Here is a 26,943-nt window from a genome sequence, read left to right as displayed (position 1 = left end):
TTTTTTAATTGTAACAAGGAGGATGGCCCCTTTAAGAAACTTGTGGCACTCCATCCTGTCCTGTTAGCCCTACCTGCAGGGGCAGCCCGTGAGCCTTGGCAGACTAGGCAGTTGCCTAGGGTGCCGCCGGCCCAGGTGCCCGATGATGACGTCACGGGGCGCTGGGGCACCCCATCATTACGTCACAGCCATTGATGGCCGAGCAGGCGGGGGCGCCAATCGCACCTTCCGCCTAGGGCGCCAGCTGCCGCAGCCGGCCTCAGGCTGCTCCTGCCTACCTGGCCACACCTTTGCAGGATTTGATTTAAAAAGAAACAACCCCATAAACAGGGGACTGGTGGGGGAAGCAGAGCAGACAAAGTGGTCTGTGGTGAGTGAGGGGTTGTCAAGAAGCAGAGCCTGCAGCAAAGCCAGCCTCTGGATAAATAAGGGTATGTCTACATTGCAAAGAAAAATCCATGGTTGCTCCATGCCTGCCAGCTCAGGGTCATAGGGCTCTGGCTGTAGGGCTGTTTCAGCACCGTATAGATGTCTAGGCTCAGGACACCCTCCCACTGCAGTTTCCTACAGCCCAAATCCAGAAGTCTACACAGCAATGAAATAGAGAAGAGAGCCAAAGTTACATAAGAACGGCCATACTGGGTCATACCAAAGGTCCATCTAGCCCAGTATCCTGTCTACTGACAGGGGCCAATGCCAGATGCCCCAGAGGGAGTGAGCAGAACAGGGATTCTTCAAGCAATCTCTCTCCCACCATGCATTCCCAGCCCCTGACAGAGGCTAGGGACACCATTCCTACCCATCCTGGCTAATAGCCATTGATGGACCTAACATCCATGAATTTACCTAGTTCTTGCCTGAATCCTGTTAAAGTCCTAATATTCACACCAGCCTCTGACAAGGAATTCCACAGGTTGACTGTGCGCTGCATGAAAAAAAACTTCCTTTTGTTTCTTTCTTTCTTTGTTTGTTTGTTTGTTTGTTTGTTTTAAACCTGCTACCTATTAATTTCATTTGGTGACCCCTAGTTTTTACATTGTGGGAATAAGTAAATAACTTTTCCTTATTCACTTTTTCCACACTAGTCATGATTTTATGGACCTCTATCTTGTCCCCCTTTAGTCTCCTCTTTTCTAAAATGAAAAATCCCAGTCTCTTTAATCTCTCTTCATATGAGACCCATTCCAAACCCCTAATCATTTTGTAGCCTTTTTCTGAACCTTTTCCAATGCCAAGATATCTTTTTTGAGGTGATGTAACCACACCCGTATGGAATATTCAGGATGTGAGCATATCATGGTTTTATATAGAGGCAATAAGATATTCTCTGACTTATTCTCTATCCCTTTTTTACTGATTCCTAACATTTTGTTTGCTTTTTTGACTGCTTCTGCAAGTTGAGTGGATGTTATCAGAGAACTATCCACAATAACTCCAAGATCTCTCTCTTAAGTAGTTGTAGCTAAATTAGTCCCCCATCATATTGTATGTATAGTTGGGATTATTTTTTTTCCAGTGTGGATTACTTTACATTTATCAACATTAAATTTCATTTGCCATTTTGTTGTCCAATCACTTAGTTTTGTAAGATCTTTTTGAAGCTCTTCACAGTCTGCTTTGGTCTTAACTATTTTGAGCAGTTAGTATCATTTGCAAATTTTGTCACCTCAGTGTTTACCCCTTTCTCCAGATCATTTATAAATAGGTTGAATAGGATTGGTCCCAGTATGGACCCTTGGGGAACACCACTAGTTACCTCTCTCCATTCCTAAAACTTACCATTTATTTCTACCCTTTGTTTCCTGTCTTTTAACCAATTATCAGTCCATGAGAGGACTTTCCCTCTTATCCCATGACAGCTTGCTTTACTTAAGAGCCTTTGGTGAGGGACCTTGTCAAATGCTTTCTGGAAATCAAAGTACATTATATCCACTGGATCCCTCTTGTCCACATGTTTGTTGACCTCCTCAAAGAACTCTAGTAGATTAGTAAAATATAATTTCCCTTTACAGAAACTATGTTGATTTTTCCCCTACAAATTATTTTAATCTATGTGTCTGACAATTTTATTCTTTACTATAGTTTCAACTAATTTGCCCAGAACTGACATTAGACTTACCAGTCTGTAATTGCCAGGATCATCTCTAGATCCCTTTTTAAATAGTGATGTCACATTAGCTATCTTTCTAGTCATTAGGTACAGAAGCTGATTTAAAGGATAGGTTACAAAGCACAGTTAATAATTTCTACAATTTCACATTTGAGTTCTTTCAGAACTTTTGGGTGAATACCATCTGGTCCCAGTGACTTTTTACTGTTAAGTTTATCAATTTGTTCCAAAATCTCCTCTAATGACACCTCAGTCAGGGACAATTGCTCAGATTTGTCATCTAAAAAGAATGGCTTGTTATTTAGAAATAACTCTTGCTTATGAAGAGGAATAAGCTTATTTTGAAATAGTTATTTCAAGAGTTATTATTTCAAAATAACTTATATCAAAATAACCTGGTTATGTAGACATAGCCTTAATGTCTGTGGTTTAAAGGTTTTGATAAAAGTGTGTTTAGTGTAGGAAATATACACAACAGAACAGGGGTGTATGTTGGGTATGGGGAGGCTATTTCAGAATCTATCAACGCTTGTCTGCACAGCACAGTCTAGTGACCTGCATTCTACTTTTGCTGCTGCCACTGGCCTAGTAGTGACCTTGTATAAGTCACTTCACCTCTGTGCCTCAGATTCCCCATTTGTAAAATGGAGATAATGATACTGGCCTCCTTTGCACAGATTTTTTAAATGATTTTTAAAAACATAATAAGATCTAAGTATTATTGCTTCACAGAAACAGCTCCACATACAGACACTTTTTCCAGATTAACTACAGTCTTTTAAACTCACATTTTAAATTAATCAATAATAACTGTCAATTGTAGACAAGCCTGCAGAGTGTGGGAGGAGGAGGTTGATGTGTATAGGAGGCAAAAAGACAGACTGTGTGAAGGGAATGATGGGGGGTGAGGTGGGGCAGAGGGACATGCTGTGAGAGTGTTTCCATAGAGGATCATGTACAGGAAGGTTTGAGGGACACACTGTATAGGGATTATAGAACCATAGAATCATAGAATACTAGGACTGGAAGGGACCTCGAGAGGTCATCGAGTCCAGTCCCCTGCCCTCATGGCAGGACCAAATACTGTCTAGACCATCCCTGATAGACATTTATCTAACCTACTCTTAAATATCTCCAGAGATGGAGATTCCACAACCTCCCTGGGGAATTTATTCCAGTGTTTGACTACCCTGACAGTTAGGAACTTTTTCTAATTTCTATGGCAGTGATTGAGGGACACATTGGGAAGGGATTGTTGAGGGGAAAGGCAGATATATAAGAGAGGCAGAGGGATGTACTGTGAAGGGGTTGCCACAAGTATGGTGTGGAGAGGGACAATGTGACGAGGTTGTAGGAGGTGGGGGTTGGTATGCTGTGAGGGCTGTATTATGTGACGGGATTGATGTGTAAGACAGGGTGAGAGGGATAATGTGTAGGGGAGACAGATGGTTGCTGTGACAGTCTGTGCTCTTATGCTCATTCTTTGTACAAAATTTATCATAGACTTATAAAAAGTATATCTTGTGAGGTATCATTTGAAAACTCATGATCTGCTGAACATTATTGTCCTCATTAAATGTGTGGCAACATTCTATGTGCTATTATTAAAATTCTAATGTATAAGGCAGACTTCTTCCCCGGAAAAAAAGGCTAACCATTCTCTCAGCCAGGTGTCAGCATAATCAAACAATCACCTAGTTAAGCTGTCATTCTTTGACAGGAAGCATGAGGTGAGCAAAAAATTTACATCTTGGCAAAGAAACAGACTTGCTTTTGTCTGAACCCCAGCTGATGATTGTAGGAGAAAGAAAGAGCCTGAAGCACGGGACTGGTGTTTGAACCAAAGTAAGCAAGGGTTATACTATAAATAATAGACGGGCCATGTCAAAAGCAGATGTTTGCCTGCAAGTCAGTGTCTCTTGGCACTAGAACTGTTAGCACTGACAAAAGCAGGTGAAGTATGTAAATACATTCCACCAGGACAGTAGGACACCCAGCTCAATATATGATAAAATAGTTTGAAACAATAAGGCTGTGTCTAACCTACACCCCTCTGTCGGCAGAGGGATGTAAATTAGACGTTTCAAAAGTGCAAATGAAGCGGGGATTTAAATATCCTGTGTTTTATTTGCATAATCGTGTCATGGCGCTACTTTGAACAAGCGCCATTTCGAAACTGAAACCGTGGTTTAGAGGCTTTTTTTCAACAACAGGGATCTTTTTTGAAAGATCTTGTACTTTCAAAAGTGGGGGGGGGGGTGGGAGGTGTAGGGGGAGGAGGAAGGGACTGCTGCGAGTGAGGGGCATTGTCGGGGAAAGGGCGGTGGAAGCGAGCCGCGGAAGGACGAGGGGGGGCTGTCAGGGAAGAGGCTGAGGTGGGGGGGGAAGGATGTGGTGTGAGGGAGGAGGTTGGGGGAGGACAATGGGACATGCTGTGAGCTAGGGGCACTCTGAGCCAGGGAAGGGGCTGAAGTGTAAGGGGAGGAGTCCTGCTGTCTGGGAAGGGGGCTGAACTGCGCCCCCCCCCGTGCTGGCCCCTGAAGGGCGGGGCTGTTCTTGCTCCGATTTCCCCCGCGCTGCAGCTGCTCTGACTCCCTGGGGCTTCCGTACGCGGCTTCCCCCGCTGCCATGGGAACGGAGCGCGGCTTGTGTTGGTGGCGGCGCCGGAGGCAACTGCCCGGGTCTCGCACCGAGCCCGGCGCTCGCCGCAGCCATGTCCTCGCTGGCCGAGTCCCAAGTCGAGCCAGCACCGGCCCCGGCCCCGGCCCCGACCCCAGGGCCAGCGCCGGGCCCTCCGGCCGACGGGGAGAAGCGCAGGTCGCTGCGGGCCAGGGACAGTGATCCCGGGAGCAGCCAGGTGAGCGAGCCCGGGTGTGAACTGCCCCGACTGTCCGGGCCGGGGGCCAAGCCCGGTCACTGGGGGAGGGAGGAATGATCCGCCCCGCCCGTCACTCCACTCCCCACCTCTGCCAGGCGTCTGCTGACCGGGCGCCACACTGGGGAGGGGCCCTTTGCAGCTGCCGGTAGGAAGCCCTGGGGCAGGGCAGAGCAGAGCTGGCCGGTCTCTGGGCCTCTCCCTGCTGCCCCCTCAGTTGTGAGTCCTCCCTCTGCTGCTCCTGCTCGACTTCCCGGTCCCCCCACCCCCAGCAGCAGCAGCAGCAGGAAACTGACCCAGCCCATCCGTTTCACAGGTTCTGGCCAGCGCCTGGGAGAACCCACCGTCCCCTCGTGTGAGCAAGGGCGGGCCGAGGAGGGGGCTCTCGGTGGAGGAGGCGGTGTTGCCTCCCTCTCTTTACAGTTGGTTTGTGTTTGAGAACTTGGGTTTTGCACAGATTACAGGGACAAGGTGACGGAAGGTTCCTGCTCGTCCTAAATGGACTTTTCAACTTAAAAAATAATCTGGATGATATGGTGGTTGAAGTTCACATAAATTGGGTCAGTTCTTGTGCATCTGAATGATGTCTCACCAAACTGATTTCCTGCCACTTTAGGGGCCTGTAGTGCATGCTAGTTTAGTGTCATACAGCTACTAACACTTCAGTTACATCCAGGGGTAACTGGGTAGGGTTTACCAGCCTGTGATGGGCAAGGGGTCATATTAGTTGTCTTTTTTTGGCCTGGGTTTTGTTTTTGTAGTCTCTTCTGGCCTCAGATTCAATCAATTGCACACATACAAAATGGGAAATGATTGCCTTGGAAGTAATAGTTCAGAAAGAGCTGGGGGAGGGGGGGGTTAGGGGATCACAAACTAAACATGAGACAGTGATGTCACATTGTTCCAAACCAAAAAGGATATTCTTGGATGTGTAGCAGGTGAGGATGTAAAAGCCCTGTTAATCAGTAAACTGGTTAAACCAACTAAGCAGGATCTCACCAGTCCAGCTCCTGCTCCTAGCCCCTGTATTGGCTGCTGCTGGCTCTGACAGTTCCCAGCCTCAGCTGCACAGGGATGGCTGAAGCAGCCCTCCATCCATGGCAGGCTACAGGCTGGGGACTGCTCCCAAGGAACTGGTTACCTGTTCACATCCCTACTAGCAGGAGTGTTATAAATAAAATGTAAGAAGTAATTATTTCAATCTACACCAATCTGATTAGGTCTCATCTAGGGATGTTAACATATAGTTGAGTTAATAATTAACCAATAAGACTGGGTTTGTCGGTTAACCCTATCTACTACACACACTTTCCCCTGCTCTGGATGCATCAGAGGCAGCAAGGGTGGGAGGTGGGAGCTAATGCCGTGGGGAGCTGGCTTTTAGGACGGCTCCCCACGAGCACCCAGTCCCATAGAGCTGTCTGCCCCCTATCATCCCCACGTTACTGCCTCTGATAGAGAGGCAGCAGCGCAGAGGGTGAGCGGGGCAGGCAGGAGCCAGTACATGCGGGAGACAGGGGTGGGGAGACAGGCAGGTATCGGTGCTCAGGGGAACCCAGCTTAAAAGCCAGCTCCTCACAAGCACTGATTTCACAGAGCCAACTCCTCTTCCTCCCTGCACTGTATCAAAGGCAGAAGTACAGGGTGGGGGTCAACAGGCAGGATGCTGGTGCAGCCCCTGTCTGCGAGGAGCTTGCTCCCCCCACAGACAGGGGCTGTTGCCACAGAGCAGCCTCTGCCCATGGCAGGCCTGGGCTCACCAGACACAGAGGCAGCAGCAGGTGGGAGCTGGTGTGTGGGGACCTGGTGTTTCAACTGGCTCCCCTTGAAGACTGTCTCCCACCTGCCATCCCACGTTACAGCCTCTGATACAGATAAACAAAAATAATAGTATTTTTCAATACCTCTCATACTAGTATTGCAGTGCAATCTCTTTATTATGAAAGTGCAACTTACAAATGTATTTTTTACATAACTGAACTAAAAAACAAAACAATGTAGATTCTAAAGTTTTACAAGTCCACTCAGTCCTACTTCATGTTCAGTCAATTGCTAAGACAAAAAGTTTGTTTATCTTTACACAAGGCAATGCTGCCCACTTCTTATTTATAATGTTATATGAAAGTGAGAACAGGCACTTGTATGGCACTTTTGTAGCTGGCATTGCAAGATAAATACATGGCAGATAATGCTAAAAATTCACATGTCCCTTCATGGTTTGGTCTCCATTCCAGAGGATATGTTTCTATGCTGATGATACTCCTTTAAAAATGTGTTAATTAAGTTTGTGACTGAATTCCTTGCAGGAGAATTAAATGCCTTCTCTTCTGTTTTATCCACATTCTGCCATATATTTCATGTTCTAGAAGTCTCAAATGACCCAGCATACGCTGTCCAATTTAAGGACATTTTCATTACAGATTTGACAAAACACAAAGAAGGTATCAATGTGAGATATCTAAAGATAGCTATAACACTCAATCCGAAGTTTAAGAATCTGAAGTGTGTTCCAAGAATGTGAAGTTGAAACATGCTTTCAGAAGTCTTAAAAGAGCAATTCTCCAGTTGTGGAAACTATAGAATTCAAACTACCAAAAAATAAAATCAACTTTCTGTTGGTATCATCTGATCTTAGATTATGAAAATGAACATGCATTGATACATACTGTTTTGGATCATTATTGAGCAAACTCATCATCAGCATGGGCGCATGTCCTCTGGAATGGTGGTTGAAGCATGAAGGGACATATGAATCTTTTACACATCTGACACATATATATCTTACATTGCCTGCTACAACAATGCCATGTGATCACCTATTCTCACTTTCAGACGACATTGTAAATAAAAAGTGGACAGCATTAAATACTGCAAATGTAAACAAACTTTTTTGTCTGAGTAATTAGCTGAACAAAGGGTAGGAATGAGTGGCTTGTAGGCTCTAAAGTTTTACATTGTTTTGTTTTCAAATTCAGTTATTTTTGTACCTAAATCTACATTTGTAAGTTCAACTTTCATGATAAAAAGATTGTGCAATTGTACTTGTATTAGATGAATTGAAAAATGCTGTGGGGGGAGTTTACAATGCAAATATTTGTAATAAAAAATACATAGGAAGTGAGCACTGTACACTTTACATTTCTGTGTTTTGTAATTGAAATAAAATATACAAAAATGTAGAAAACATCCAAAATATTTAAATAAATGGTATTTTATTGTTTAACTGTGATTTAATTGTATAATTAACTGTGATTTATTTCTTAATTGCTTGACAGACCTAGTTCAGAAGTCTCAAAAGTAGTCGTCATACATTCCAAAACATTCACCTTTGGGCTAACAATAATCATGAGACCTTTTAGATGAAAATTGGGATTACAATAAATGTCATTAGTGCAATGTTAGCATTAGTCTATGGGAGAGCTGACAGCCCACTCTTTCCAATAGTTGCCAGAGACTAAAACTCTTGGAGATTAAAAGCATTTGAACTAATTACAGAAATGCTCACCAAGGAGCTGATCTAAAGCCCAATGACGTCAATGGAAAGATTCCCATTAATTTAAATGGATCGGACTCTAAAGACATGAAACTAATAAAAAATAGCTGTTCAGTGATGGAGAATAAGAATGAGGCAACAAGTTAATTGTTGAATGATAGCCGTGAAGTGCAGCAAGACAGGTTGAAGAAGTGTTATGGGTAGAGGTTATGCAAACAGGAGTCTGGAACTCTTATCTAGACATCTATATGAAATCAGAAGAAAAGTAAGTTTTGGGGTTTTTTTAATTGTAAGGCATATTAATGTCATTTCAAAACCACTAGAGACTCAGTGCTTGTCTTCACTGCAGCCTAAATCGATGCTGCTGCACTCAGTTGAGAAGTATTGATTTCATGATGTCTGGTGTAGACACGTTAAGTCAGTGGGAGAGGGCTCTCTTGTCAATTGCAGTACTTCACCTCAAAAAGAAGCAGAAGCAATGTTGATGTGAGAGTGTCTTCTGCCGATGTAGCTCAGTATCTAAACTGCACTAAATCAATACTGTGTTGACTTATGTTATGTAACAAGTTGCAAGCAGTCCTGTGGCACCTTTGAGTATGTCTACACTACGTGCTTATTTCAGAATAAACCATTTAAGAATTATAACTCCCAAAATAGCTATTTTGAAATAGCTCATCCACACTACAAATGCCCATCGAAATAGCGCAGATTTATGTTGAAATAGTGTGTCAACACAGATTGGAGGCTGAATTGAGTTTAAAGCCCCTGGAATCACTCTGGGCAGGGCATCAGGACAGCAGTCACTTCCTCAAGCTCCTGCCTGAGGCTATCTGAGACTCATGCTTAAAGGGGTTCCCCTCTACAGCCATGTCTCAGATGTCACTTTTGCCTACTTGAAGGAACAGCAAACTTTTTGCACTGCATGCTCTGATTGCCCTTGTGGACGCCACAGCACTTCTTCCATGGAGCCGGACATGCTGCAAGGCACTCAACAGTTCTTAGACCTCATGCTGCACCTCCTGGCGCAGTTACTGCAGGGTGCCCACATGGCACCACAGGACCAGGATCAGAAGCTCACTCTGGAACGCCACCTACTCTTCCCTGCACACTGTGCACTTCCGCTTCTGGTGCCAGGAAACCAGTTCTGAATGGTGGGACTAGATCATATGGAGGAGTGGGATAACCAGCCATGGCTCCAGAGGTTTCGCATGCAAAGGGACACCTTCCTGGAGCCTTGCTACTGTCCACATGTGACTTCCTATTACCCACCAGAAGTGTGTTGCCATCACCATTAGGAAGCTCACCACACTGATCAGCTACTGCTCCGCTGGGAACCAGTTCGCCGTGGGGAGATCATCCATCGGGGCAATACTCATGCACGTATGACTTTCTTACTATTGTCTCAGCAGAGTCCTGAAGCACTTGAATGGGATTCCCTAGGGAAGGGAAGTGGACTGTCCCTCTCTGGAGGTTTTTCAGTCCCGCCTTCACAGAGCCCTGTAGGGGATAGGATACTTGGGGTTGTTCTTGCTGTGGGAAGGAGTTTAAGCTCGGGGAATTCCCAAGGGCTCTGGCAACCCTGTGATTCTCTATTTGTATCCTTCTACAGGTGATGAAGGCCATCAGCACCATCTTGCTGTGCAGGGTCGTCATCCTGGGTGATGTTGACCCCATCATCACCGGCTTTGCCACTATGGGCTTCCCCAACTGCAGGGGGAGCATTAATGGTACTCACATCTTCACCTGGGCCCCCTGACAACTGGACTTCTGATTACATCAATTGGAGGGGATACTTTTCAATCATGCTGCAGGCCCTCATGGACCATTGAGGCTGCTTCACCGACATTAAGATCAGATGGTAAGGGAAAGTGCATGATACCCACATATTCTGCAACTCCAGCCTCTACCAGAAGATGCACGCTGGCACTTTTTTCCCCGACCGCACCATCAGGGTCGGGGATGTGGACATGGCTATGTGCATTGTGGCCAACACAGCCTACACCTTGCTCCTGTAGCTAATGAAGCTCTAAATAGGACACCTGGACCCCATCAAAAAACGATTCAAAGCCAGGCTCAGCAGGTCTCGCATCGTGGTGGAGGCCATTTGAAGGGGAAGTTCCACTGTCTCGTCACCTGCCTGGACTTTGGAGAATGGAATGTTCCTCTGTGGTGTCGACCTACTGTGACCTACACAACCTGTGTGAAAACAAAGGGGAGATGTTCCTTCCAGGGTGAGGAGCAGAGGCCGAGCAATTGGCCAGGGTTTTTGAGCAGCTGTGCAGGCCCATCATGGGTTGTGTGCATCTGGGAGGCCCTGAGGAAATGTTTCAGCCAAGGTCATCTGTGACACACTCCCTTGGGCCTCCCCACAAGAGGCCTCTGCATTGCCCCTGTGTGCCTTACTTCCCCCGCTCCTCCCTTACTGCCTTCTCTTCCCACCTTCCTCTCCCTCTCCTACAGATACAATAAACTAGACTTCTTCATTTTAAAAAAATCAACTGTTTTCTTTTATTTGTGATAATATAACTAGGGAAAGAACTTGAGAGAAGAGAGGAAGGGGTGGGAGAGGGAAGGGAGAGCTCAGGGATGGGGCTAGGACTGGCACCTGCCTCAGGTGGTCCCACTGCCTCGTGTGCAGGGCCCTCAGAGGCCATGGAGAGGTTAGGGGGAGAAGCCGCAGAGGCAAGGGCAGGGTCAGAAACGGGTGGGGGGGGGACTTGGGAAAGAGTAGGTGTGGAGGGCAGCTGCAGGACTGCTCAGTCATGGCAAGCATGCAGTCGACAGTAGCAGTGTATGCCATGCACATGTTCTGGGTCTGGTGGGATAGCTCCTGCCGGATGATGTGGTGCAGCTTCAAGTTGGAATCCCACTGCTGCTCCTGCTGCTCAATACACTGCTGCAGGGCATGCAGGCAGGTAACGTGTTCCCACTCCAGGTTATCGCAGGGTCATCTGCGGTGGCAGCTCTCGTGGTGTTGGGGGGCTGGTGCAGGAGGTGATGGACACGCCTTACTCACAGCTGGTCCAGCTGTGAAGAACAAAGAGAAGGGCAGTGATCCCAGAAGACACTATGCCTGAAGCCTAGCCCTTATCTCTGAACCAACACCGAAAGGTCTCAGTTCAGACGATGGAGATGTGCTTTGAGCAAGGCAATCTGTGGCCTGGACAGTGCGCACTGTCCTGCAGGGGCACAGATGTCCCAGGGAGCCTAATTAGCCCCATGCCCTGGGGACAAGCAGACATGGGAAGCTGCCAGCCAGGGCAGGAGCCTGCAGGCAGGAGGGGAGCAATGGGGTAGTTAGCCTTCCCTCTGTGCTGCACACACACTGGTCTGGCAGTGGTGGCATCCCACAGGTAGCGGACTTCTGTCCCTTCCTGCTGGAAGAGGCAGGGGGAAGATGCTGGGGAAGGTGTGTGAGAGTGGCAGATACCACTTGCTGGGGAGAGTGCTGCTGGAGTTCCCTCCATTTTCTCTCCCCGGCAAGTTCCCATGCTGGGTCTCAGTGTCCTCCACCTCACTGTGCTTGCTCCCTGCATGAGCATGCGCCCCACACTGCCCACCACCTCTCCCTGCATGTGTCATGGGAAAGTAATGGAACTCACCTGATGGACTTTATCCAAACCCTGGGTGACATCCTGGGAGGGGGGTACTAACTCCAGGGACAGAATGACCTTCTGGGTGGAAGGCATCATGTTCTGGCTGGCCTCGTCTTCCTCTACCATCTCCTCCTCTGCCTCCTGGTGTGCAGTCCTTCCCTCTGGGAGGCTGATGACAAGCATCTCCAGGCTGGAGTCCATGACAAGGGGTGGGGGAAAGGACCAACCCCCCTCTCAGGATGAGGTGCAGCTGCTCAAAGTAGCAGCAGGTCTGGGGTGCTGACCTGATCAGGAACTGCATTCCCTGGCCTTGGTGTAGGCCTGTGTCAGTTCTTTGATCTTCATGTGGTCCTTCTGGCACAGGCTTGCAGCCATCCAGCCATACACATCAGTGTTCATGCATCTGGTGCGGAGATCCTGGAGGTTAGTCTCCTTTCCCCTGACCTCACTGAAACCCAGAATCTCCACACCAGACCAGGGAGGGGCCCTCTTCTCCTGCCCCTGGGCAGGGGCTTCGGAGCTGGCTGCCAGCTCACTAGCAGTCCTTGGGGAATCAGTGGGAGGACTGGGGTCAGGCATTGCTGCACACAAGGGTGGTGCTGTGTGGCACAGGGCTATCAGGGCCTTCTTAGTGCCACAGATTGTTTCCTCTGTGGTTGCACCTTTAAAGCCTGCAGGGGAAGGGAAACTATAGAGTTCTGAGAGTGTGGACAGAGTGGCCACCAGGGAAACTGAGAAGCCCTAGAGGCCAATTATTTCAAAATAACCACAGCTGTGCCATCCACACACATTCTATTTCGAAATAGCTATTTCAAAATAGGTGTTATTCCTTTTGAAATTAGGGTTTTTTATTCCAGAATAAGAAGCCTGTTATTTTGAAATTGTTAATTATTTCACAATAACACTGCAGCGTAGACGTACCCACAATGACTAACATTTATTTCGCCATAAGCTTTCGTGGGTCAAAACCTCTTCATCAGTTTCATGGAGTGGAAATCACAGAGGCAGGGATATCTGTATAGCTAAATCTATATAGCTATGTAATATCTATTCTAGCATATCAAATGGAAGGGGTTACTGTCAAGCATAAAACCAGTGTAACAATGCCAATTCAGTTAGAATGAATATGGCTTATTCCCAGCAGGTGGGCCGGGGGGGGGGGGGGGGGGGCGAAGGTGGGGAGAGAAGGGGAATGAATAGCAAGAGAGGGAAAATTGCCTTTGTAGTGAGAACCTTTCTAAGTCCTTCTTCAAATTACTACTGAATAAGAACTTAGAATGGTTATCTCACTACAAAGGCAATCTTTCTTCTCTTGATATTCAGTCCTACCCATCTACTGCTAGCAGTGAGCCATATCCATCCTAATTGAATTGGCGCTGTTAACACTGGTCCTACGCTTCATAGGATATGCTTCTTGTGATATGCTTGTGTGGTTTTTATACCCTAGCTCTGTGATTTCCACTTCATGCATCTGATGAAGTGGTTTTGACCCATGAAAGCTTATGCCCAAATAAATCTGTTTTAGTCTTGGTGACACAGGACTTCTCCATGTTTTTATAGATACAGACTAACACAACTACGCCTCTGAGACAAAACAAGTTGTGTACGTTACATCAACTTACCCTGCAATATAGATAAAGCCTGAGTCTCATGATCTGTGATATGAGCATCCCTCACTAGAATTATAGCCTCAAAGTCTAGGTCCCTATTTGTTCAGATTTAAGATGGTACAACTTTAGCATTTTTAAATATTGAAAAAATTAAGAACAGTATTTGTTTATAGGGCATTCAGTTGAAGTTTGTGGATCTTAATCGTGTCATAAAACTACTTGAAGATTCCAATTCAGTAAGTATAACATGAGGAAAAAGGCCTGTGTCACATTTTATACAGGTTATAATAAAACATATGTTTTAAATACACAAATAAAACTAGAATAGCCAGATATTGAATCCTAGTATTCGGGACTACAAATTCCCAAAGTGGAATATTTATTTTGTTAAAATTATAGTATATGTCTCGAAGATATTCAGTGTAAAGAAACTATGAATAAGAATTTATGTTAAATATTAATTCATATGTCTAAATGTGGATTTTACCAAAAATTGATGCAAATGTGTAGATTATAGAATCAATGTGGGTAAATGACACTTAGTCATTGTGCAAGTGACAGTCCAAGATGACAGCTTTAGATTGTGAAATCTACCACTATGAATCGTTAGAACATCTAGAATTATTTAAAGTTGTCAGCATGTATGCAATTGCTCATGTTAACTGCTAACATTTTTCTAGGGGCTTGAATTGGTGGAGGGAGAATGCTTATAAAGCTCAGGAGTCACTCAAGAAACAGCTCCCACTGTCCCACTCTGCTCCTCCCTCAGAGGGCATGCGGCTCCCAGCCCCCTGGGGGGGGGGGGAAGGCCACGTGGCTCCAGCCCACCAAGTGTCAGGGAGGGCGGGAGGAGATAGGGCAGCTGAGGGAGGGGCTGTGAGACGCAGACTGACGTGATGACCTCACTCTGTCGTCCAACAGGAAACTTTTTTTATATATGGAGAGAGATTTTTTTCCTCTTGAATTAGAACTCAAAAGGAAATAGACCAAGATTATTTAAGACACATTGCAACTTAACTTAAGTTTTTGGGTTTTTTTATTTCTTTTTAAGAATAATGAGGAAAGACAGCTAGAAATTCTCAAGACAGTGGTGAAGCGGTATGAGAATGGGCTTGTATCCTTTTTTTCCCCCTCCTCTATGGAAACTATAGTACAAAATGGATGTGGTGTTTTATATTTTTTTAAATATTTTGACTTTTCACAAAGTTGCCTATCATCAGCTATATTTCACATAGACGTATAGCTTTCCCTGATAGCAGCAGGGATTCATTTATATTTTAATCACTGTCTTATAGAAGGCCTATTCACACTTATCATTGCTAGAGTTGCTTGGATAAGAAATATTATTTGTATGTTTGGGACTACCTGTTTCAAAATAGCATAGAAAAAAATCTTTGTATGCAGTAACAGAAAAATTTAGATAAAAACCTTTTTACAAATTTAAATGTAATTTCAGCTTTTACAGATCACAGATGTGGTTCTACATACTATAACTATTAATATCTAAGAAAAGCAGATGAGAATAACAATGACTAGTGGGGCATAAGGTGATATTGAAATAAAACCAAGCCCAGATTAAGTAGTTGGATACTTTACATATATATTAACAGTACTAGTCTTATGCAACAAATATGTAGAAATTACTGGTGAGAGTGGGAATAAAGATTAGCTCACAATTTGTGTTTGGTTCACTTTCAAACTTGAGTGCCTAAAGTTAGGCATATAAACCCATATTTAGCTGTGCTTGTCAGGTTGTTTAGTGCTCTCAACTCCTAGTGAGCTCAATGAGCTCTGCAGCTCAAGTGCTTCACACATATGAAAATCAGGCCACTTATAGTTGCTGTACCTAAATAGAGATTTATGTGCCTAATTTTAGTTAGCCAAATCTGAAAGTATTGGATGAGTGTATTTCTTTCAGAAAATATAGTACAAGAAATAAAGTTTTTTCCCTCGTTCTCAGGAATTCTAATTTCCTTAACTATTGAACATTAAAAGCCTCTTAAGGATTTAGCACACATATTTAAAATTCTTAACCTCTGTGCAGAAAAAATTCAAGACCAAGAGGCTTTCATAGAACCTACGTGTGATATTCTTAAATTATGTGGGTAAGTATGTCTATCTTTAATAATAAATAGCACAGAGGACTTTTATGTGCTATACAAATGTTAAATGATTTTCACAACATCTCTGTGAGATAAGCAGGCAAACACTGGTTCCCCTTCTTTCCCTTTTATAAACTGATTTTCTTTAGGTATGATTGCAGTAGGTACACAAAGATGGTTTTTAGTAGTTCAGGGCCTATGAAACTACCTATTGCCTGTATTATAATTAATCTCTGGATGCCAGAAACCAGTATTCCCACTTGCCTGCAGTGCGGCATTATGGGACAATTGGTCCCCAAGAGGTTAAATAATAAAGTAAAGGTGTGTTTTGCAATTTCAAAATGTTCTCCAGGTGAGTTAAAAATCTAAGGTGAACTAAGGGACCCTCATAGCTTTTGGTAAGCTTTATGAAGTGAAAACCTTAGGTTAACTTATTTGGAATTATACAAAAACTATTTGAGAGTTTTGTTTTGGTTTTCTCCTTTAAAATCTACTTTAGAATTTAACATTTATTTGTGAGGGCTTTTTAACATCTTCATTTCCATACTGCTCTTTAACTCTGATTTGCAAATAATTTAAAGTGTCATTCATTTCATGTTTGTCAGTATTTTCCTTTTTGGCATGGGAATTGCTGACATCATAATGATTATCCAGAAGATGTCCCTCTAGCTTTTTTGATGACTCATTTTCAACTGATAAACATAGCAGTCATTCAACATAATTAATTGTGCTGCTTTGCTGCCCCACAGTGGTTAATGAGTGGATACATCATGGTATTTTCAGTTTCTTCTCTGTATGGAAGCAAAATGACAAAACTTTCCATTGAAGGTCCAAAAAATATAGTAATATTGATTCAAGTGAGAAGTAAATTTTCACCTATTGTAGAGTTCAGAAATAATACTAGTTTCTTCAGTGAATGTATGGATGTGGTATTGGACCCCATTTCTTTGCTTTAAATTTTGTCTACTGGGAATGTGTCCACGCATCACTGCTTTTTCAGTGGAGTGAAGTCTGTATTTGGAGTAAATATTACTTGGAAGTTCCTTCTACAGCTGGCCCTTCTCTTGTCCAACTTTCCACTCTTCTACCACTACCTTTATTTGTTTCCTTATCTTGCTCACACTTTTTTCTTTCTCCCCTTTTCTGTCTCTTTCTCCCCATTTGCCCCATTAATTTCTCCCTTCCTTTTCTCTGGCTCTGCTGATCTCAACAGGGGAGAAATGCCCTTTCCTAAGAGCATACAGCAAAGCTGTGCATGCACAATATCCTGAACAGAGCATAACATCCTAATATTTAGTTGGATTAGAGGGCAATTTCTGAGTATTTATGTACTTACATAACCTCCGTCCTCCCAGTATCAGAGTGAATTTATCTGAAGAATACCCCAATTAAAAGAGGTAATCTGACTCCAAGCAGCCTAAATAAAACTAATACAGGCAGTCCCCGACTTACGCGGATCCGACTTATGTCGGATCCGCACTTACGAACGGGGCGAGAAAAGCTTCTCCCGGTCCCCCTGGTCTGCTGGGGGGGTCCAGCAAAGCCGCTGGACCTCCCCAGCAGACCAGGGACACCCGAGCAAAGCCGCCCAGGCGGCGGGAGTCCCGCTGCCTGGGCGGCTTTGCTCGTTTGCCCCGGAGCAAAGCCGCCCAGGCAGCGGGACTCCCCCCCACCTGGGCGGCTTTGCTCCTGTCCCCCTGGTCTGCTGGGGGGAGTCCCTCCCCAGCACACCAGGGAAACCTGAGCAAAGCCACACAGGCGGAGGGACCCCGCCGCCCGTGTGGCTTTGTTCCTTTGCCCCCGAGCAAAGCCGCACAGGCGGCGGGATGCCACCTGTGCGGCTTTGCTCCTGTCTCCCTGGTGTGCTGGGGGGGGGGGTGTCGAGCAAAGCCGCTGGAACCCCCCAGCAGACCAGGGACACCCGAACAAAGCTGCCCAGGCGGCGGGAGTCCCGCTGCCTGGGTGGCTTTGCTTGTTTGCCCCGGAGCAAAGCCGCCCAGGCAGCGGGACTCCCGCTGCCTGGGTGGCTTTGCTCGGATGTCCCTGGTCTGCTGGGGGGTTCCAGCGGCTTTGCTGGACCCCCCCCCAGCACCTCAGGGAGACAGGAGCAAAGCCGCACAGGCAGCGGGGTCCCTCCGCCTGTGCGGCTTTGCTCGGGTCTCCCTGGTCTGCTGGGGGGGAGGGGGCGCAGCTAGTGCGCCTCCCCCCCCCCCCCCCCAGCAGACCAGGCTTTTGTTGCGGGACGCCTTGGGTAGAGCAGCTAGGGTGCTGCCGGGTTGGTCCTGTGGGAACCTACCAGGCAGTGCCCCAACTGTTCTGTCCCAGGCTCCAGATTCAGCAGCTGTTGAAACTGATCAGGCTGATTCCAGGAAGCTGGGGGCAGAGCAACTCTGCCTCTGGCTTCCTGTAGTCAGCCCCTGGTCAGTTTCAGTGGCAGCATCTGAATCTGGAGCCAGTTCCGACTTACATATGAATTCAACTTAAGAACAAACCTATATTCCCTATCTTGTACGTAACCCGGGGACTGCCTGTAGTTCTATTTTTCTATATTCCTAGGGACAGGTTCTTTTTTTCCATTTGAGGTGAACCTGTCTATTGATGGCCTGCCTCTGGCATATGACTGATATCACTCTAGTTACTAAAATTAATCTTCCATACTTACATTAAATTTATTTGATGAGATTATTTCCTGATATACTTAATATGAATTACTACAATGATATTTGCAGCCATTTACTTCTACCTGCCAAAAATTTAGGTATTAGATCATAAAAGTAAATATCTTATTCTGAGAGCAGTGACATCAAAATAATGTGCTTGTCCTGGAAAAACTATCCTCATATTTGTGAAATTTCACAGGATAGAACATGAGTTTAATTTTCTATCAAATGTTGGCATCAACATGAACAGATTTTGATTAATCTGTTTTTCAGCTGTGTTTTAAGGATAGTTATAATAATTTGTTTGTTCCATCTTTACAGATTACCATTTTTAAAGAAGAAATTATCTGATGAAGTAAACTATACCCCAATTACTTTAGAATCAATTGCACAACTGGGTAAGTTTACATTGCTGTACTACAATACCATCCAGGATAATAAAAAATGCTCAATGATATTCTCTATTGAAGTTTAGAATGTATATGATTTTGTTAATGTATTTTTAATTACAAGTTCTTGCTACAGCCTGAGTCAGTCAATGTTCTGAATTTCCCAGCATTCAGAAGCATTCCTATTTTGCTAAGAACCTCATCTGGGCAGCTTTCAAAATAGTGGAGAATTCTAATTGGCTCATTATCCAATAAGGTTTCTTTCTTCCCAATGAGAGAGGCTACCCACCACAGGAAAACTCAAGATATACTCCAGTATTATACTAGTAGCCTGATCCACTGGCTGATTTTGTTTTGCTTTGAGAATCTTAATTATTACACATGAGCTTTTAAAAGAACACCACCACCACATGCTCTGTAAGTCAAGAGAGCATGGAATTTTGAATATCCAACAGAGATGGGAATAAAAAGAAGCATAGCGGATCAGCAGGTGGGAAGAATTAAGCAATAGACAGATGGAGTAAAAGGCAGTGTATGATGGGTCAAACAAAAAGGAATATCCTTGTAACCTGTGAATAGAAAGTTCTCCTGCCTATAGGTCTTTATTTTCATCTGTCCAAACCAAGGAGTTAACAAAATAGATCTTCAGTCTCTATTTCAGACTCTCTTGGATAGTGCCTGCCCCAAAACTCATTGCAAAGTAGAGGACTGCAAAATTAAAAGAGAAAGCAAGTCAGTCTCTCTTGAGGAACGTACGCAAACTATCTCCACAGCATGGCTTTCACTAGTCTGATCTCTCCTTATTTTGTCGAAAACATACTTTTTATATGCGCCTCTTAAATCCCATTGTACCTCATCAGAAGCTAGGATTACTAATATGCCAACATGGTATCAGTTGCATTATTAGTAATTCTGTTTTCTTTATTTGGAGAGACACTGAAACCATTGAGCTCCATTCAGGAGAGAGGGGAGGTCCATCCCACCTTGATCAGGGAACTCCAGGCTTTGCCTGTAAAACAAAGGTCAACAGAGTAGGCTTCCTTATAAACCCCAGGCCGCTTTCCCAAGACTACTTCCTCTTCCTCTGTGCCAGTGAATCCTTTCTCTCCAGTATTTTTATAATCAAAGCCAGAATAAGGTAATACCAGCCCAAGATGGTTACCCTCATAAAGCATGAACACATAGATAGACAGGCAGACAGACAAGGTGTAAACAATAAGGAAAGATGCACATTACTCAGTGTAGTACAAGGGGATGTAAGCAGGAGGATTCTAATGATATTTTTAAACTATTCTATCTTGTAAAGATTACAAATTAGAATTTGTCTGTTTCTTACAGGTTATTTGATGAGAGTGCCAGCCTCTCAAGTGAGGATACATATCTGTAAGTGTATCATTAGCTTTTACAACATAAAGCCAGCAAACAAACAACTTCCAGGTAAAACAGACTATTTTAAAGTCTTGCAAAAATGAAACAGTCAATGTATGCGATCTGTCATCTGCTTTAAAATGAGTCTTTGCCTTTAGCTTTATTGCAGTTAAGAATTTTTATTTGAGTAGATAAATAAATACCATAATTACCTTAATTACTGGACAATGTGCAGTTAATATAATTTAAATATCAGGTATACATCTCTATTGAAAAATGCTTTATTAAAAATGAAATTATGTGTATGCATTGAATGCAGTTATCTAATCTGGTAATATGTGCAAGATTAATTTAGTTAGATATTGTTTATTATAACATAATAGGGGGTTAGGTTGAAATGGTACAAATTAGTGTGAAGCGAGCAATAAGTATTTTGAAACATGGAGGATACAAGATAAGGAGTAGAAGGCTTTGGGCTGGAAGAATGAAAAAATGTAGAATTCTTGATTTGGCCATATAGCCTCTAGAGAAGTAGCATTGTCTCCTCTACCTGGGTTTTGTGATTTAGAAAGCTTACAGCAATTAGCCATTTCTCTGCCATGTGGGAACTTCAGACACCAGTACCCTTTAGTCTGTCTTATTCTCTGCCACTTGCACATAATATATTGATCTTGAGTGGGCTTTAATACTTTGATCTCTTTTCAGTTGTTGGGATTAGTGCATGGATGTTGAGTGGTATTGGTAATCTGTAATATATAGGATGTTGCACTGAATGATCTGGTGGTTCTTCTTCGAGTGATCCCCCGTGGGTACTCTGCTCATGGTGTTGGGCTCATCCTGGCACCATGGATTGGAGACTTGCATAGCCGTGCTCTGCCAGACCACGCATGCGCGAGCAACGGCTCATGCCATTCGCGCCTTTGATCTGTTGCGCATGGTCCGGCTCCTGCACTGTTCCTTCCAACCACCCTCAATCGCGGACAGAGCTCCATCTCTCCCTCAGAGTTTCTCCTTACCTTTAGTCTGTAAATAGTTAGTAGCATACCAAGTTTCATTTAGTCTTAGCTGTATTCTTGTTCACCGTTCATCTAAAACAAAAAAAAATTTACTCAACGGAAAATAGACTCTCCGTGAGAAATGCCTGGTTCCCCAAGCTTTAAGAAATGTACACTCTGCTGGGAGCCCATGCCAGTGTCAGACGGGCATGAGGCATGTATATGGTGCTTAGGAGAAGCACATGTACCACAACGGTGTCAGCACTGCTGTAAGCTAACAGCCAGAGCCCGTAAAGACTGTGAAAGATGGTTGAAAATGCTTACAATGGATAAGGCATTACAGCCTGCTTATTTGCCTACCCTTGCATGGCACAAGCGCAGTATTACTAACACTGAGCTGTCCCCACCAAAAAAGTCTAAACCGTCTCCAACCCGGTCTCTCCCAGGGGCTTTTAGTATCAGACAGGACATGAAAGATGGTCCAGGTACGTCAGGGACAGCTGCTGCAGGGTCTCGGCGGATGCTGGCCCCCAACAGAATAAAACCGCCACCTGCGGCACCAAGAGTGCAGTTGCACATCAGCACCGGCAGCAGGAACATTCTCGCTGCCTGTGGCACCGGTGTCGCCGGCACTGCCAACATTTAAGCCGCAGACCACAACTTTGCCAGCGCCAGAGCAAGCACGCTCGGCACCGCACTCCACGGCACCACTGCAGAGGAATATCACGGCGACACCAAAGGAAGCCCTTGCACACATGACCGTGTATCTAGGGCTCGTTTCTCCTTCCCCAACTTTCTCTCCGGGGCCATCCCTCTCCCCCCAGTTATGTCACCGGCACCACAATTGAGCATACAACCCAATGTCCCCTGATCATTACTCCTGCTATAGGGAACCAAGATACAGAGAGAGGAGGCTGTCTCCCTCAGTCCCCATCTCCATGGCGTTCATTGCATTATTCACGATCACCTATCTAGTCACGAAGGCATCATTACTATACAAGGCATAGTAGTGTGTTATCTTCTTGGCACTCATCTCCAACACACTCAGAACAATACTATGGTCATTACCATAGGACATATTATGACCCTACTCATCATGATCAGACCTCACGATACTACAGGAGACGCACATATTGCTGTTCATCTCCGCATTCTTGACCCTTACCTCCAGAGCCTCGACGCGATCATTCACTGCTTCCAAGGGAAAGTAAACAGTTTGCTGCATTCCTAACTCTGGCTGAGAAGCGCAGGGAACAGACGAATCTGTACCTGCCCTAGCTGGGGGACATATACTGCTGCAGTGGCCATTTAGAGGTGCTTCTCCCCTGATCCCAAGCTGCTGCAGTGACAGTGGGCTGGGATAGTCCTCTTTCCCTGGGATAGCCTGTATACTGAACCACTCATCCCCAGTCTCACCCCAGAACAACTATTTAAATAAAGAAAAATAAAAACTGAGTTAATGACTCAAGCAACAGGGATCATATTTTGTGAAGTGTACTTATATATTTGAGAGAGTAAAACACAAGTTATTTGAGTTAAGGACCCAAGCAACACCAGGTAAATCTTCTAGTACTAAACAAGGGGAATTTTAACAGAATCTTGTCTCTTTTTTTTTTAAAGGGCCTTTCCTCCAAAATGTCATTTCTTTTAAAAACTGCTTACACTTAATCTTCTGTTACTTGATAAGTTGGAACATAAGAATATGAACTGTTCATCTCTATAGTCCAGTCCCAATCTACAGTACAAAAAGAACCACAGGAGCGATTTCTGTATGCATGGGCAAAGGAAAAAACAAATGTTGGCGATTCAAATTTACAGTCAACGTGACCTTAAGGAGTCATGTTAATCAAAGGGATTTGGTTGTGTTAACTGATGGATAGGCTGTTTCCCACTCTGACACTTTGAGTGCTGAAGGTGGGAGCCTGCCAGAGACTTTAAAACACCCTGCCACTAAAGACTTCTACTTAAAAACTCCCCAACATCACAGATTTCCTGACGTTGGATGGTATGCTCTCACCACCCAAATTCAAAAACCCCTTTGAGAGCCCAGCAAGATGCATTTGGGAATTTCTTCCTGTGGAGTACGCTCAAGCTCTTTAACCTTCCCTCTGAGAAATCTCTAAAAATAAAAACCTGTAATTTCTTAATAGTTGATCTTGCAGTCTTGGACATGAGCATACCAAATTGCCTGCCTTTTGGGACACAGGAATCAGATCATGGTCTTAGGTGATTTTTATTAACAGAACAAAGAAAACATACTTGGTAAAACTTAGTTGGTTGCTAGATATTATAGAGCAACTGAAAAAAATAGAGATTAAAAACACAGAAAATTGCTTCCCTGGGATTCAGTTGAAAGTAACAGTGTGTGAGGTGAAGGGGGGCACATAGGCTCACAAAGAGAAGTCCAACAAACCCCAAAATAAAAAAAATAGCTTGTTCCAAGATTTAGTTCTTCCCTAGCATGGATATCACTGTTTCCTGGCTCAGCCCATGCATGTCTTCCAGCTCTGCTCTGGTCACACAAAAGCTGTGTCTAGACCCGCCAGTTTTTCCAGAAAATCAGCCACTTTTCCAGAAAAACTTGCCAGCTGTCTACACTGGCTGCTTGAATTTCCGCAAAAGCACTGACGATCTCATGTAAGATTGTCAGTGTTCTTCTGGAAATACTATGCTGCTTCCGTTCGGGCAAAAGGGCCAGTGTAGACAGCCCAGATTTGTTTTCCGAAAAAAAGCCCCAATCGCGAAAAAAATGGCGATCGGGGCTTTTTTGCGGAAAAGCGCGTCTAGATTGGCACGGACGCTTTTCCGCAAAAAGTGCTTTTGTGGAAAAGTGTCCGTGCCAATCTAGACTCTTTTTTCCGAAAATGCTTTTAACGGAAAACTTTTCCGTTAAAAGCATTTCTGGAAAATCATGCCAGTCTAGATGTAGCCAAAGACTACAGCAGGAAGGTTCTGCTTCCAGTTCAAAAACCCACATTCTGTTTTCATTTCATCTCCTGACTTCCTGCTTCCGTGACGTTTCTGGAGACACTCTAGGACCCACTGTCTCTGGGTTTTAACCCTTACAGGCAATTTAGGTAACTGAATGGCTTTGACACCCTATTCGTCACATATGCTCTTCATGAATGGCAGTATGGTCTTGAGGATAGGCACAGGACTGGGCTTCAGGCAACTTGGATTTTGTTCCATGTCTGCCACTGACTTGCTGGGCCACTTTTCTGTTCCTCTGTTTCCTCTCCCATCTTTTGTCTGTTAAACTGCTAACTCTTTAGGTTAGGAATCACCTCTTACTATGTGTTTGTATAGCACCTACTACAATGAGGTCTTGATCTTGGTTAGAAGTTTTGCTTTGGATAATTTTCACTAAAATTACTAAAATTCATATTTCAACTCTTTTTTGAAGAAGACTAAATACTACATGCGATTATACATGTCTAAATATTTATAACTTTCAACTATTGTACATTCAGGTTTCCATGCCACAAGTGCAAACTATAAGATACAGATGGCTGAATTAGGAGGTTTAGCAGAAACCCTGGTTTTATCACTGGCATTAGTTGAAAATCAACTTGCTGAGAAGTTATGGGTACTTAAAGCCCTACAGCATCTCTCTGCGTCTGGTTAGTATGGTATATTCTTTTAACAATCTCATGATCTCAGATATGCTCCTTTTTATATACACCTAAAACCACTAGCAACCTGCAGGGAGTTGATTATTCAGACTTGCCTAATTCCAGGGGTAAATTGTAAACTTATGATGAAAGCCCAAGCAGCCAGCAGAATCTGTTCTCATCTAAATGATGCCGATCCCTCTGGACAGCTACTGTTCCGTTCATCAGATATCCTATGGAACTTATTAGAAAACACGTCAAAGGAAGAAGTTGTTAATCAGCTCAGTAATTTGGAATGTATATAGTAAGTACAATTAAACATTATAAAATCTGGTATTGCAATTTTAGAGCAATCTATGTAGTACTAAGATAATATGTTGCTGGGATCTGGCATGTTGTTTGTTACATAATGAGAGAAGAGATGAGGAATTCAGGTTATGCAGTTTATCAGTAATAGTTATAGGCCTGACCCTGGAGATGGAAAGGACTGCAAAATCGAGCCTTAAATTTATGCAAAATATTACTGTAATGGTAAAAAAATGAAGTACTATATAATTAGTAGTAAATAATCTTACTATATATTTTAGAAATATGAGTCTGTTTGTTCAAAAACTCCTCCTAAATGGTAAGAGCTAAGACCACCAAATTTGATATGCAGCTTCCTTTTATCTTAACATAAGGTTGTGTCAGGATAATGAGATGTGCCTGGAATTCGATTGTTTCTCATAAAATAGAAAGGGAGGGATCTGGTATGAGAGAGTTATATTGAAGGATGTACAGGGTGACAGTAAGGGGCCAGAGATGGGTATGGGAATACAGTAAAACTCCGATAGTCCGGCATGCAACTGTTCGGCACTCCCGATACTCCAGCATCAAAATGCCAAGCGCTCCTGACCAGCTGATTAAAAAGCCTGCCGCTCAGCACATGTGCTGACTGTAACCAGACGGAGCACAAGGTTGGTGGGGGGGAAGAAGGGGGGAGTGGGATTGTGTTACAGTATGGAGAAGAACGTTTTGCTTTAGCGAAGGGGAAAGGGGAGGGGAGAGGGAGGGAGATTGTGTCCTGGCCAGCTGTTAAGCCGTGCAGCTGTACCGGACCTACTGATTCTCCGGCAAATCTGATAATCCGGCACCACCTAGGTCCAAAAGGTGCCGGATTGTCGGAAGTCTACTGTAGCTATAAACCCTTTTGGGGCAAGGTGGAGAAATGCATAACTATCTATTATATATTAGCATTTGTCTGTGTGCATCTGTACCCCAGCTGGGGGACATGCACTCCTCCCCTAGCTGTGCCCACTGCACAACTATGGACAGTCACTTCTCACCTGGTCCCATGCTGCTGCAATGAGAGAGGACTGGGGTTGTTCTCTCCCCAGGGCAGCCTGCATACTGAACCCCTCCTTCCTAGCCCCACCTCTGAACAGTGATTTACACGAAGAAAAAATACTTATTTGAATTAAGGACCTGAGCAACACTGGACAAATCTAGTATGTTATAAAATGCAAGGCTGAGAATCAGTTCCTCAGCAACATTGCTCCATTAGTCAATGGAGTTGTGCTGATTTTCACTGAGGACTTGCCCCTTTGTTTTTAAAGGAAGTGTTTTAATTAGGCAGCTAGATGCAGTCAAGCATACCTTTGCTTGAGTAAATAGACATCTCTTTATACATGGAATTTAACACCTGTAAAATAAAAATGTGGTCCAGTGTGCTTATTTTAGCAGTTGATGCTTAAATTAGACTCACAGTGGTACATATAAAATTATCAGTTTTGAGAAAATCTTGGGAAGTTGTGGTGCTTGCAACTAACTGCATGCTAATCTAGACACTGAAAAGTCTGACATTTCAGTGGAATTTGCCTATTCTGGAGCTGCACATAAATAGAATATGAAAAGGAATATAAAACTCTGACTTTGATTTTCTTCTCAGTGCTTTGAAGGAAGTATTTGTGAACTTACTGTTACATGGTTTCCGTCACTATGATCGCCAGCTAAGAAACGACCTCTTAGTAATAGCCACACTAATAGCAGAAAATCCTGGAGCACCAATGATTGTGAGTATTCATACTTCTGAGCCTTATAGGCTGGTAACATGTTAACTACCCTGCTCTGTATGCACTGAATATAGTCCAGAGTT

General features: G+C 44.2%; 1 protein-coding gene across 4 annotated transcripts in view; it reads left to right on the top strand.

The window, feature by feature from the left end:
- The first annotated feature begins 4,670 nt into the window (after positions 1 to 4,670).
- Positions 4,671 to 26,943, top strand: part of CFAP69 (cilia and flagella associated protein 69) — a 59,626-nt gene continuing 37,353 nt past the window's right edge. The window contains exons 1-9 of one of the 4 annotated variants that reach the window (XM_006114447.5): positions 4,671 to 4,967; positions 13,858 to 13,920; positions 14,736 to 14,798; positions 15,680 to 15,789; positions 18,768 to 18,844; positions 20,174 to 20,272; positions 24,669 to 24,818; positions 24,936 to 25,113; positions 26,737 to 26,860. In XM_006114447.5, coding sequence (XP_006114509.4) covers positions 4,824 to 4,967; positions 13,858 to 13,920; positions 14,736 to 14,798; positions 15,680 to 15,789; positions 18,768 to 18,844; positions 20,174 to 20,272; positions 24,669 to 24,818; positions 24,936 to 25,113; positions 26,737 to 26,860 — 1,008 coding nt within the window. In that variant the 5' untranslated portion in view covers positions 4,671 to 4,823. Of the gene's footprint in view, positions 4,968 to 13,855; positions 13,921 to 14,735; positions 14,799 to 15,679; positions 15,790 to 18,767; positions 18,845 to 20,173; positions 20,273 to 24,668; positions 24,819 to 24,935; positions 25,114 to 26,736; positions 26,861 to 26,943 lie in introns of those variants that run through there. The other 3 variants (XM_075922402.2, XM_075922403.2, XM_075922404.2) reach the window with 3 other exon arrangements.

The sequence above is a fragment of the Pelodiscus sinensis genome, chromosome 2 (assembly GCF_052426305.1).
Source record: "Pelodiscus sinensis isolate ZL-2025 chromosome 2, ASM5242630v1, whole genome shotgun sequence".
Lineage (NCBI taxonomy): Eukaryota > Metazoa > Chordata > Testudines > Trionychidae > Pelodiscus > Pelodiscus sinensis.
This window is presented reverse-complemented; position numbering and strand designations above follow the sequence as displayed.